The 14524-nt window shown below is 37.1% G+C and overlaps 1 protein-coding gene across 4 annotated transcripts in view; it reads right to left on the reverse strand.

Annotated features, from left to right (window-relative positions):
• creld2 (cysteine-rich with EGF-like domains 2) overlaps nt 1-12413 on the reverse strand; it is a 13231-nt gene extending 818 nt beyond the window's left edge. Inside the window, exons 1-10 of one of the 4 annotated variants that reach the window (XM_016541557.1) lie at nt 12075-12413; nt 11538-11620; nt 11263-11373; nt 10706-10797; nt 9748-9924; nt 8594-8692; nt 6360-6443; nt 5706-5801; nt 5005-5088; nt 4691-4774 (exon numbers count right to left, since the gene is read on the reverse strand). In XM_016541557.1, coding sequence (XP_016397043.1) covers nt 4691-4774; nt 5005-5088; nt 5706-5801; nt 6360-6443; nt 8594-8692; nt 9748-9924; nt 10706-10797; nt 11263-11373; nt 11538-11620; nt 12075-12203 — 1039 coding nt within the window. In that variant the 5' untranslated portion in view covers nt 12204-12413. Of the gene's footprint in view, nt 1-4678; nt 4775-5004; nt 5089-5705; nt 5802-6359; nt 6444-8593; nt 8693-9747; nt 9925-10705; nt 10798-11262; nt 11374-11537; nt 11621-12074 lie in introns of all 4 variants that reach the window. The other 3 variants (XM_016541556.1, XM_016541559.1, XM_016541558.1) reach the window with 3 other exon arrangements.
• Between the last annotated feature and the right edge of the window lie 2111 nt (nt 12414-14524).

The raw sequence follows: 14524 nt of genomic DNA on the forward strand, positions 1-14524 counted from the left end.
GCTTTTGTCCATATTAGGGATTTCCTCTTTCTGCTTCTGACTTTCTGCGCGAGAGCGCCCTCTGGCTTCGAGTATGAATGAAACATACACTGAGTGTTTAGCGCTCCGCGATGTTCATCTCGCCTTATTCTGGGTCCGAATAAAACATCAGATCATGCACAGACTATCCTGTCTCTTTGAATTTAAATCTATATTTATTCACACCGGCTCTTGAAAACCTCTATGCGAACACACTTGCCCGAAAAAGTGCGGGGGACGAATTTACGTGATATTAAAAGTGGGGGGGGACACATCCCCTGCGTAATCTACGCCCCTGAACCCAATGTTCAAGGAATAGTTAACCAAAATTAAACTTCTGGTTGAATTCAGAACAGCATACTACTGTTGTTATTTCTGCCATATCTTCATCTAAATTATGTATTTTTGCATTACACAGAAGTAGTATAGCATAGTATAGCATAGCATACAGCTAGTATATCAACAATTAAACATCAATCAAATCCAGCTAACTGAGTTAGCGACGTACAAATAATGGACCCCTGGTCTCATTCTGCATATGCTAAAACAGCGTGGTTTCGTAGACACAGAGTGAATGCGATAGATTGGCCTGCCTGCAGTCCACATCTGTCTCCTATTAAAAAATTTGTATCCTCAATTCCCAAACAATTAAACACTGTAATTAAAAGGAAAGTTGTTGTGACGCAGTGTTAAACATGTCTCTGTCCCAACTTTTTTGGAGTGTGTTGCAGCCATCAAAATCAAAATTGGTTTATATTTACAAAATAAAATAAAATTGCCAGTGAAAACATTAGAATTTTTTCTTTGCACTTTAGTCAATTAAATGAAGGTTAAAGAGAATGAGCAACTAACATTTTGTTGATTTTATGGCATTTCACAAAACCGCTCAACTTTTCTGGAATTGGGGTTGTATTAAGATTTTGTCCTGACCATACCAACTGGGGAAAAAAAACATCCTATATGTCATCCACCATTTTCCCATTGTTGCAAGTGTGCGAATTTGAGGAGCTGAGTTTGTTTTAACCAGTTTTTTTCACATTACATTTTGATTATCTTTTTTTTTTTCCCTACAAGGGGCTGTTTGTGAGCAGTGAAAGACCTCTACAGCCCTGAATGTCAGTGGAGAGCATGTCAACTAGACGAGCCCCAGAGACAGATCCCCAGCGAAGACCGCATTAACTAGATGACCATCGGCACAAGACCATGGGCACCAGACCTCTGCATAATCTGACCTGTGTTGCAGCCTGGAATTAAACCATGCCATGCTGGTTTCATCTGGCCAGAGGAGAACTGGTCCCCTGACTGAGCCTGGGTTCTCTCAAGGTTTTTTTTTCCTCCATTTCTGTCACTGATGGAGTTTTGGTTCCTTGCCACTGTCGCCTTTGGCTTGCTTAGTTGGGGACAATTGACTAATTGCACAGACACTATTGGAAGAGAGCTGAACTGGAAGATGACATCACTGAATCATCAATTAATTGACTTCAAAGGAAAAATGACTGTTATTGTCCTCTTGCATTATTGACAAACTATTTTCCTGTTTGACACTGTACAATACAGATTGTGTCAAAGCAGCTTTACAAAGTGCTATATAAATAAAGGTCACTTGACTTGTCTTGTTGTATAATACACTGCCTGATGCACACAAATATTTCATTAGACTAGCTTTAGCTTTGATCACAGTGTGAATTTGTCATGGCATTGTACCAGCAACCTTATGCAACATCACAGCATTTATTTCCATTAAGAGTTGCATTCTTTTTTGGCCAAGATTCCTTGTGTGTATTGTACTCTTCATATGTAAAAATTATTTCTCACGCTCTCTGGATCACTTGTCATCCCTGAATATGAGCATGGGCACATCTTCCAAAATGTTTAAGAAATGCATCAATTAGGGTTCAAAGAATTGTTGCCAACATATAGCATGCCAGTAACATTAATCACTGCAATAATGAAACTGCTTCCCCTTATAACATACACTATAGCATCACTTCTTTTCTCACAGTGTCTAAAACAATTGGTTCAAAGATACAGTCTCTTTTCCGAGTGCCTTCTCTGCTCTGATTGGTCAGATGGCTGGGTCTGTTGTGATTGGTCTACCACTGGAAAACAAAACTACACTATATCTGAATTTCGGCACCTGAACCTTCCTAAGCAACTTGACTCAACGAACAGTAATAACAGCGGAATAGTAAATGCTTACCAAAACAATAACAGTACATATGTTAACCAAGCACTATCATGAATTACTTGCATTAAAGTTTTCAAAACAAATCTTGCTCCACACTCCACACAGAGGGCTACAGCTGTGGACTGGGTGTATACCGTATACAACAAAACTACGCATTTTGAACAATCTCGAGTATAATATATATATATAGCATACATAAATAATTAATCATACTTAGAAGTTTTGAAGCATAAGACCAAGATGGTCCAAATTAGGGCTGCACGATAAATCGCATGCGATATTTAACGCGCATCTTGTCAGAAAAGCCGGTTCTGTAATCAGCGGTAAATCTCCATCACCTGCGGGCTTTCACATTGAGCAGCATTAACTACACAGAGCCGTTGTTCACTGGATTACAGAACCGGCTTTCTGACAAGATGCGCGTTAAATATCGGATTGCGATTTATCGTGCAGCCCTAGTCCAAATAAAGTGGGTACTGCCCCATCTTTAATAAATAAGCATTGATCTTTGAAACTCTGAAAGACCTTTTGCATTCACAAACAGTTATATAACACACTACATGAAAGGTAATATTGGGGTATAATGGGGCACTTTAAATTATTATAATTTGTGTTCTGCAGAACAAAACTAGATGGGTTTGGAACAACATAAGGCTAAGTAAATGATTACAGAATTTTCTGTAACAATTCAGATTATGGAACACATATTCACTTTCAGATTTGATTAAAAAGAACAATGAGACCCTGCCCCAACCTGGGAGAGGAGCTCGCAGGTGAGCGCCTGGTGGGCAGTTACGAAAAATAACATGGGTCCATCTCATTGGTTAGATTGGTGCGGGCAGGGAGGACTAGCTTTTGGCTGCAGAAACTAGCTTTTGGGAAAGGAGCTGATGTTAGTGTGGGAGGTTAGGCTACCAGCTAGATATAATTGGCCTAACAAACTTCTATGCACAGCTCTGGAACCAAATTCCTGGAAAGGGGTTGGACTCTCTCTCCTTCTCTGGTGTCACTCAGGGTGATGAAACGGGGGTGGGAATATTGACCAATCCCCGACTCGATGCCACTGTCTTGGAAATTAATTATCAGTTGATTAATCAGTTATCGGCCAGTGTGATCCAACTTAATTATACCTATTGGTAAAAATCCACTATCGGTCGACCTCTAGCTCCAATTATAGAGGGGTCCCACTTCTCAGTCTGCCAGGGAAAGCCTATGTCAGCCTATGACATAGCCTATGAGTGCTGAAAAATGAGATTCTGGCTGATTGTTAAACCTCAGCTGGAGGAATAACAATGTGGATTTTTGTGGATGATGTCATCCTGATGGCTTCATTGAGCCTTCAGCATTTACTTGGGCAGTTTGCGGTTGAGTGTGAACTAGTGGAAATGAGCACCTCTAAATCTGATGCCATGGTTCTGCACAGGAAAAGGGTGGATTGGCCACTTCGGGTAGGGAGTGAGTTGCTTCCCCAAGTAAAGGAGTTCAAGTATACTGGGGTCTTGTTCACGAGTGAAGGTAGATTGGAGCATGACATTGACAGGAGGATTGATGCAGTGGCAGCAGTAATGCGGCCGCTTATGGTGAAGAGAGAGCTAAGCCTGAAGGTGAAGCTCTTAATTTACCAGTCAATCAACATTCCAAACCTCACCCATGATCATGAGCTCTGGGTAATGACAGAAAGAACAAGATTATGGGTACCAGCAGCTGAAATTAGTTTTCTCCATAGGGTGTCTGGGATGACCCCGAGAGAAAGGGTATAAAGCTTGGACATCCGGGAGAGACTCGGAGTAGAGCTGCTGCTTCTCCAAGTTGAAAGGAGCTAGTCGAGGTGGTTCAGGCATCTGGTACTAGTACTAGATTTCTAATGTAATTACATTTAATATAAAACGTAGTGCAGTAAAAAAAGTACAATATTATGCTTGGGAATGTTCTGAAGTAAAAGTTTTCTAAATAAAAACTTATAACTTACAGACACTTGAAAAGTACTTTTACAGCAGAATAAAAATACTTCACTACTGCCCGCCTCTGATAGTAAATAAGGTATTAGTTTGTGGTAGTTATGTTAAGGTAGGTAGGGTTAAGGGATCTAGAATATGGTCATGCAGATAAAGGCAGAATAATGTGTGCTTTATAAGCAGGGGAACTCCCCTGTTTATAAATACTAATAAACAGCCAGTATGCTAGTAACCAGTTGCTAAAAAGCAACTAGTTACTAGTGAATAGTGTTCCCTATTCTAAAGTGTTACTGAATTTTTTTTCTGGATGAGCTGTGTAAATACAGTGTATTTTCATTTACTATGAATGTGCTCTAAAACCAGTAGTACACCATCACATAAAAATTCCTTCAGTCTTAACACACTCTTGGTCTTCCTGGTGTATACACTGTCTCGTTGCTCACATATCCACAAGCACACGAAAGGCCAAAAACTCCAGTCATTGCCATTCAAGCTATTCCCTGTTGAAAAGTGATACCTGTGCAGGTGCCTTCATCATCCTTATAGCCATCAGCACAGGTGAGGCAGTTATTGGCACCAGGTCCGTTGCAACCAGAGCATCTGGTATCGCATTCTGGGATATAAAATAACGGTAACATTTTATTTTAAAGTGTCCTTGTTTGACATGTAATTATGCATCATTTACAGTTACTAACCCTAAGCTAACCCTAAACCTACACTAAGCACATGTTGGAAATTAATATTACTCATTATTTATTTGTGGAATTACACTGTTACAACACCTTAAATAAAGGGTTAACAAAATAAAACAAATGTTTTTGTTAACACTGTATTTAAACAAACCTTTACAGGAGAAAGAACCATCTGTATTTAGGCAGTATTGGTTATCTTTGCACAGAGCTGGATCTTCGGTGCATTCATTGATGTCTGTAATGGAAAAACACAGGACCAATATAGGTAAAGACAAATGTATGGGCCTTAGAAATACATATCAAAATAGGCAAAAATGTATAAAGTTACATAGTTAATTTATAAAGTACTCGAATTGTCACTCAAGTTCAAAAATGCAAAAATCTTATACACATATCTTATACACGCACGCACGTCCTGTTGCAAGAAAAAAAAAACCTTTTAAATGTGGATCCACTGTGCGAGTTAGGAATAAAATAAATAACAGTAAAATAAGCATTGCTATATTTTATAATAGTGTATTATGATTAAGATATACAGTAAGTGTTTGTGTGTATACTACTACAAAATATAGCAATGTTTATTTAACGGTTATTTATTTATTATATCTAAAGTGTTACCGAATTTTCATTTCTGGATCAGCCGTGTAAAAACAGTGTAAGGCTCTATTTACAACAAAAGTGATAATTTACTATGAATGTGCTCTAAAACCAGCAGTACACCATCACATATGGCTTCCTTCATCCACACAATCCCAGTGTTCCTGGTATATACACTGCCTCAGTTGCTCACATATCTACAAGCAAAAACTCTAGTCATTGCCATTCAATCTCTTCCCTAAAGAAAAGTGATACCTGTGCAGGTGCTTTCTTCATCCTTAAAGCCATCAGCACAGGTGAGGCAGTTACTTGCACCAGGTCCTTTGCAACCAGAGCATCTGATATCACATTCTGGGATATAAAATAAAAATAACATTTTATTGATGCATAATTGACAGTTACTAACCATAACCCTAAACCTACAGTAAGCAAATGTTGGAAATTAATATTACTCAGTACTTATTTGTGTATGACCGTATATACCGTAATGGCTGTATAAAGTATCCATCTTTAGAGATTTTGCTGTCTGAGACAGCATGCAATTGCGAATTCGGGATGTGCAAGATGTTTAATAATTTTTAAATGCAATAGGGAGTGAAAAAGAACTCAATGCGGTGCTAGCGCACCATCATACACCCGAAGGTGCCTCTCTCAGACAGCATGTGTTTAACCAAAACACTGCATAGTCTTCACTAGAAAGAATCAGTTCATATTTGATTCATTCAAAGATTCAAAACTGATTCAGTCAAGAGCAGTATGTAATATTTTTAAAAACAAAAATAAAATAATGGCTATATCGAAATGCATTGTTGTTGTGAAATAAAATTTCTCATATCATGAAATAAGATGTTGATCATATCATATGGGTTGCCAAAATAAAATTAACCTTAACACTGTATTTAAACAGACCTTTACAGGAGAAAGATCCTTCCGTGTTTAGGCAGTATTGGTTATCTTTGCATGGAGCTGGATCTTTGGTGCATTCATTGATGTCTGTAATGGAAAAACACAGGACCAATACAGGTAAAGACAAATGTATGGGCCTTAGAAATACATATCAAAATAAGCAAAAATGTATAAAGCTAGTAAGTTAATGTACAAAGTACTTGAATTGTCACTAAAGCTCACAACACAAATCATATATATCGTAAAAACATACACACACATACACACACACACACACACACGTCCTGTTCAGCTGTGTGTTCTCCTCAGAGTAAAGAGAGCTTGTCAGATATCACAGAAAACCCAGAGGCCCCAGACGTTCAAAAGTTCACATACTAACCTTGAATAGCAATCACACACACACTCCTCAAAAAGCACAGGCCTAAACAACCACACCACATCTGAGCAAAGCACGAAGACGGTTATTCAATGAGATGGACAATCTAAGTGGCTTTTTTACATATAATATTCACAAATTATATATATAATTTGTAAATTGTAAAATACACACTGCTGTTCAAAAGTTTGGGGTCTGTATGATCTTGCAAAAAGAAAAAAAAACAAAACTTAAGTTAGTTAAGACTTTGGGTTGCCAACTTACTTTCAGTTGCAGTTTTGGAACTGGCATGCCTTGAGCAAGCATGTTTTGGGTTAATCAGCGGAGAGTTTTAGATATACGTGATGGTAGGCAAACCCTGCTTTCTGGAATACACTCTTGGATAAAAATTTTTGTCATCGAATATTCAAAATATGGTGTTACTAATTTAGACTGTATCATCGCCTGATGTGGCTGCAAAAGATGTGTCAGGTTAATGCAGGTGCAAGGCCAACAAAGGCCAAAGCTTTGTGATTGAAGCACCAACAGATTTTTAGAAGAACCCAGGCAGGAACCGCATGTCTTGGACTAGAAATAGCCCCTAAATAGTGGTCAGCAACCTCTAGGAGGCAGAGGAAAGCAATGGTGGTGATAGAAGTAGGACAGAAGAAGAAGATCTGATTAGAGCAGTAAGCCAGCAACAGCAAGGATGTTAGATCCATCTGCTACAACCTACTAAGTCCAAGAAATCCAATTAACCACCAGTTCTGGTGGTACGGGACAGAGGATAATTGTCCCCCCTGCGAGGCTCCAAGGTCAAATTCACAGCACATGTTGGCTGGCTGCAAGACTACCTTGGCGCAGGAATAGTATAGATGGAGACATGATCAGGTTCTGCATAAGATGCTAGAGATCCTTGAAGTATATGAAAACAGCCATGAGATGAAGTTAAAATACACTGATCTTGCTGTCAAGTGCAGGGAAAGTGGATGGAGGACTACCATTTACGGAGTCCCCCTTGTGGAGGTTGGGTGGAAAGGATTCATGGGAATATCAACACAGAATCTACTCAAAGACATTGAGATAGCTGGATCAGCCTTGAATACGTTTTAAAGGAAACAAAAGAAGAAGCAGATAAAGTAAGTTTCTGGCATCGATAAGAAAAAGTTATAAAACGGTGGTATCAAACTCAGCTCCTGGAGGGCCGCTGTCCTGCAGAGTTAAACTGCAGGAGCTAAACTCTGCAGGACATTGGCCGTCCAGGAGCTGAGTTTGACACATAAGGGTTGAAAGTGGTTATGTCATTGTACTGCATCAGACTTGTAAAGAAGGAATGTCTGGATGGGGAGGTAAGATGGGAGTTGCAGAGGTGGCAAAGAAAATGGCTCACCACCAGGAGATATTCGGAGATTAATGGGGCAAAAAAAAATCTGTGAAAGTTGGCTCCTGGCTGAAACCTGCAGCTGGAACAAAGGCAAATAATTTATTCCTTTTTCTTTTCCTATTCCTACACATTCACCCAGAGAGTTCAGAGGTGCTTTTCCATTGGTATGCCAGAAAACAATACTTTGAATTAACAGATTGTGTTATAATATAATTGTGTATGAATTATTGTAAAAATGTCTCCAATAAGAAAAACACAATACCTATTAGATAAACATAGTATAGGAGTATCGAACATAAACAAACTGGTCAGAATAATGAAAGGATGACTGCAAACTATCCCTTACATAAACATCCATATCTAGACCATTAAATATTTTAGAACAGAACTATTAAAATGCATTCCCTATGTAAATGACTTGACAATATTAAAGGACTCCATGAATTTTAAAGCTTTTCCATGCGTTTTCCAGGCATTAAAATTATTATTTTTTCTTACCAATGCATGCTCCTTCTTGGTCTTTCTCCCAGCCATTCCTACATTCTTTACAATCCTGATTGGTTCCTCCAGTGCAGCCAACACAAGACTCATGACACTCTCAAAAAAAAAAAAAAAAAAAAAAAAAAAAAAACCAAAAAATGATATATAATCTCTTTTTTTTTTTTGATTTTTCAAAATTCTAAACCTTTTTCCAAATTTCAGATTTTGAAATCTATATTTTCAAGGTGTCTTAGACTTCTAGACCCCACCGTATATGGATAAATATATATTTTTTAGTTTTACAAATATTATAACTAGGGGGTGTACTCAAAGCTGAATACCTCATTTCGAAAGGCACGGACAATAGCATAAAAAAATAATAATGAATTCAACCAAATAATTAAAAAATATATATTTGTCATACACAGTCACGAGTTGTGCCTGCTGGATAACGGGAGAGCCAGGGATACTACAATATTATACATAAACTTCTAAAATCACTACGGAAAGTGTGTAAAGTGAATGAGTGTAAACTCTTTGAATAAAAGGAACAGCACAATTGCAAATCAAATAGCAGTGTTGCTGTCTTTGTGTCTTTCAGAAATCAGAACTTAAGTAATATGAACTAAGATACTGAATCTTGAAAATCGATGTGATATACGTTCTGTCTCAATTTCTCTTAGAGCTGGTCCATAATTTATGTATTCTTTATTTGTTCAGATTTGTATTATGCATAGTAAAAGTTATTTGTAGTTTTCAGCCACTGAATATTGTTCTCTAATTTACTATTTCATAAAAAGTCCTCTTATTTGAGGTTGTGGACGATTGTCCAGACATAACTCTGTACACAAAGTTCTTCTGGAAAAATAAATATGTAAAATAATAATAATAATAATAATGATCTTTTCCTTTGCTTAACAAAAAAAAAAACAATTTTCTTTAATACAAGGCATGTCTGTCAAATGAAAACAATAAAAGAGACAAAATTACATTTAAAACAGACTTCCAATGTAATTTTATGAACTTCCAGTTAAGTCCCACCTATTTCTGGTTTTATCAGAATACAGATACAAATAATTGAGACTGCTACAAATACAGATATTGGCTCCACTGCACACCCCTAATTATAACTATGAAACATATGATGCTCATCAAGCTTATTTGGTGTGTACCTTTGCACAAGGAGAATGTATCATTCCTCAGTGCACTAAAATAACCATCACTGCAGTCCAGACAAAACTCCCCTTCATATCCCTCATCACAACTGCACTTCCCATTTCCAGCCCTTGTTCCATCTCCATCACATTTGCCATTACCATGGCATGGTTTGTCAGCTCCTCCAATGCAAGCTTGAAATAATGCAAAACAAGAGACAATTTTACAAGTTTTCATAATCTCAAAATGGGTCCTTAAAGTCTGCAACAATGTGCGTACATGAATGGAAATGCTTCTAGCTATACGAACTTAAATCCACGTGTTCTAAAATCATATCACAACACCTTGTACAAAGCATATACCGTATGCATTGGATTCTCAGCGTTGCCATAAAGGGGTGCAACAGAAGACATTATAAGGATGGTGTTCCATCAACCAATTTTTTAAAGCTGATTTTCAGTGGTAAGCTTCATTTACATATCGGTTTGAAAATCTGTGGTAGTCAATGTGAAATTAGTCAACATATTACAAGGGGACATGGTGATGTAACAAAAGAGGAAAAATTATTTTTCAATCCATTTGCGTTCCCTCACATAATGCTTGCTTTCCCCCAAGAAACTTTGCATTTGTTTAAAAAAAAAAAAACTTTTGTTTTTGCTAGTAAAAGTATTGCATTACCCCAATCAATTTTGCGTGCAAAAGCACTGCAATATAGTTTCCTTCATCTCAATGATTTCCATCAGCACATCCCCTTTAAGGGCTCTGCAGCTTATAGCTAGCTACGCGAATCAAGTTTAATGGAACAGAGGTTTGAAAGTAATTGTTTTGTCTCTCTTCAACACTGTAGTTTGTTACTGTCACAGTAACGCAAAAACACATGTTAAATATCTACAAAGGACTGTGGACTTGCAATGCTTTGGCTAAGCATTTGTATACTTATTAAAAACGTGTTAATTCAACACTTAGTACACTTACTGTTGCAGTCAGGACCAAATAAGCCTTTTGGGCAGCACACTTTGATGGTCTCTATACAAAACCACTTGAACAGATCAGGGTGTTTCGTTTTCCTGCAACAAAAATGCAAAAAAGTTAGATTTCTTTTTATTAATCCGATTAAATAGATACTTTCAACAATGCGACTGAAGCCCAAAGTATACATACATTGTCTGCGTGCCGTATTGTATCGCACAGTGCGCAAGGTGTAAATTGTGTCATCAACAGAGTCCACACAGACTGTCCTTATGCACAAATCTCCCAATTTTGGGATTGTCACATAAAATACAGGACAGCTGGTCACCCTACCCTAGTATATGGATGCTGCTGCTTTGTCTTTCAGAGTGGTATACTTACACGGGACACAACAGATGCAGTAAAAAACAGCTCATGCACGGTCAAATGAAGTATGCTCAGAAAGGCTTGCCTATTCAACAGTGCACAAGACATGACGGCACGCAGAAAAATGAAGTATACCTCAGCCTTGAGAATGAAGTCTTCAGGTATTATGGTTCAAATTCTCCATTTGAGTACCTGACCTCTTGAACCACCACGTCTCAAAGTGTTCCTCATTTTCTTCCAACATGTGGTTGCACTCAAAACTGCTGCTGTCACACAAGCCCTCCAGTATTTCCGTCAACCTAATCTCACTAAAAACAAAAACACACATTTGTGAATTGTAACCAGTCTATCCTAATAGTCTGGGTCAAGATAATGAACTACAAGAGTGCATGTCATTGTTTCATTAGTGCATGCAAGTAAATATTGCTTTAAGATGTTTTGTGTCAATTTATAAAATTTTCTTACTTCTCACCTCAATTCATATTTGGAGAGTTTTCGCTCTTCCCATTCTGTGTTTCCACCACCAAAATTTTGCTTCGCTGTTTTTTCCAGACCCTGGCAAAAATTAATATATTAACACTCAACATATCTAAAGTGACCCTAATAAGTATTCAGACATTTACAGTACATCACATTTAAACATACATGTCTAAATGTACTTTGCAAAATGATATCAACGTAACATTTGTAAACAAGTGATGCTAGAGACTTTCTAAAAACTAACAGTTTTCTGAACCATTTGTGCATAAATAACTGGTTTCAATATGATATGTAGTTTATGTATGAAATCAGTTTCCCTCTAGTTTGCATGTGTCACATATGGACACGTTGTACTAAGGTATGACAATATTCAGACAATGTTTGCCCAGTTTTGAACGGAAAATGTATCGTTTTACCATTTTATAACTAACAAACGTTATTTATTAAAATGAATTGCTTTAAAGATGCTATTTTCTTCAAGATAGATCGATAGATTAATAGAAAGATAAATAGAAACATACAGACATACCTTGTCAAAATTGTCGACTAATTGTCTGCATGTTGAGCATAATGCGTTAAAGTCCTTTGTATACACAGATCCAAGTGGTAGAAACAAAATAATACAACTCAAGCGAAAAATACTATATGAGTGTAACATGCTTTCTTGTCTAGCTCAAAGGTTGTCCAATAAGAAAACACTGTTTTTCTAGGTTGTCTTCACCCAGTTAAGATGCCCTGAATCAACATCTAGTGTCTGAAATTATGACACGTTTATTATAAAGATATGTAGATTGTCATTTTCAGAAATTTCCATGCCGCCTTCTCACCAGCTAGACATTCGGATTTCCGCGTCAGCCCATCGGTAACATTGTGTCTTTATGTAATTGGAGAGTTCTCCTGGCCATCAACGTGTGAGCCAATGAAATGCCGCCACGCACGGGACAATCGAAAAAGGATGTTTGTAAGCCTACGTCACAATTCGCATGCTGTCCGAACTATCCGAGATTAGTATTTGTGTGTCCAAAATAGGCTGAATTATTAATATATGCCATTAAGTTGCAGACGAGCTGTCTTTTCATAAGCACCGGAAAATTAAAACCTGAGTGATTAATAATCAACATGTTAAGAACTGCGTGCTTTTTACGCTGTAAATGATTTTAATTATTTTCTTTAATTTATATGATATGAAATAGTTAGCACTATGTATTAAACAGTGTGAAAGCTACAAACAGAAATAACAATCATGAATACAAATATAGTGAAGATCAGATGAGAAATGTTGCATTGATCTGGAAGTATGATGAGCACAAGTGATGCTGTCATACCAGAAAACTATAAATTAATACTGTGCACTATTTATTTATTTATTTTTATATTTATTTATTTTCCCAGTTTGATTCTGATTTTTGACAGGTTTTCACTTTTTTAACTGTTAGGGAATCATCAGATGACATCAACTTTAACTTTAATGATATCCATGTAAAACATGAGCAAAGCTGACACTTTTCAGCACTGAACTGATTTCAACTGAATAATGACTATTTTCTATTGTCTTTTTAGAGCTGCTTTACAGCAGAACTGAATTTTGTTTGCACTTTTTTTCTTGTTTGCCACTGTAAAGCTGCTTTGAAGCAATCTGTATTTATAAAGTGCTATATAAATAAAGGTGATTTAACTTGACTTGCCTGTCCATTAAGAAACATAGGGTAGCATAAATTATATAAAATAAGGAATAAAGAATTGAGGAGTGCATATGCCAGAGGATGCACAAAACTATGCATCAAAGGGAGTATGTGGGTAGTAAGTAGGTGTTCTCATTCCTTATTTGGGCATTATTAAAATATTGTGGTAGATATGAAGGGGAAAAAAGTTCATGCATCTAAGACCTGAACAATGAAAATATTTAGTGGCTAGCCAGGTAAGACTGAGCTCAGTTCGACCCCACTGTAGATTTTCTGTATCTCAATCGGTTTGTAGCAACAGTTTTGGCACTACACAAACTGCTGCATCAAAGTTGCAAGTATTCAGATTTGTTGTTCACAGCTATTCCATTACTGGAATAGCTAAACCTGTGTCCACAAACAATTTGGGTCATTTCAAACCTAATAAGGCTTGAAAACAATCAAAATAGAGGATGTGCTTGTTAATGCCATCAGAAAGCCAAGCCAATAGTCTCGCCAAATTGAAAAACTGTGCATTAAAAATATATATATATATTTTTTTAAATAGCTGCAAGCAACGGCCATTGGGGTCCAAGCACCAATGGCTCATACAAACGGTCAAACAATTGCCATGTAGGCTATTTCGTCAAATGTAAAATATTTTGCAAAGGCAACAATTTTCAATGAAACAGTTACAGAAACACATGCTATACATGCTAAAAAAAACACAGAGAAAATAATTTGTGTGTCTACTACATGTTTATTCATGTTATTTACTGCATGTTGAATCATTCAGATGGAGAAAAGATTAGATGTTGAAAGTTTTCTTATCCTGTGGCTTCCTCTGTTGGACAACATTAGTATTACAGCTTTCATCCGCGAGTTGAAACACTAGTGGCTGCATTTTGTGCGCATACTGTACACCTTTTTTTTTATCGCAACAGCAGCGGCCGGGACACTTTTAACTTTAATGTGCGAGGCTTCTGGTGTACAAAAACAGTCCGTTATGCAGCTTTATACTGCAAACTGGTATTTTGTTATGATGTTACTTTAATTTATTTTCATAATCATAAACACACTTTGTGTGTGGCGTCTAATACGTTTCGCACATTCACAGAAAATAGCGTACTTCTGCGTTGCAAAATAAGGTGGACAGGCAAGGCATATGAACAGAATCACACATCACCATATCTGAGTGTCTTGAGATGATTCGTGTGTATGGAAAAGGAATTTTTCGAAAAAAGTGAAACCCAGAGCCCTTGAAAAACAAAACTTTGAATTTAATACAAAAGTGAAGTAAAAAACAACAACAAAAAAC

Source organism: Sinocyclocheilus rhinocerous, unplaced genomic scaffold, assembly GCF_001515625.1.
Source record: "Sinocyclocheilus rhinocerous isolate Xijiao unplaced genomic scaffold, SAMN03320098_v1.1 scaffold1661, whole genome shotgun sequence".
Taxonomy (NCBI): Eukaryota; Metazoa; Chordata; class Actinopteri; order Cypriniformes; family Cyprinidae; genus Sinocyclocheilus; species Sinocyclocheilus rhinocerous.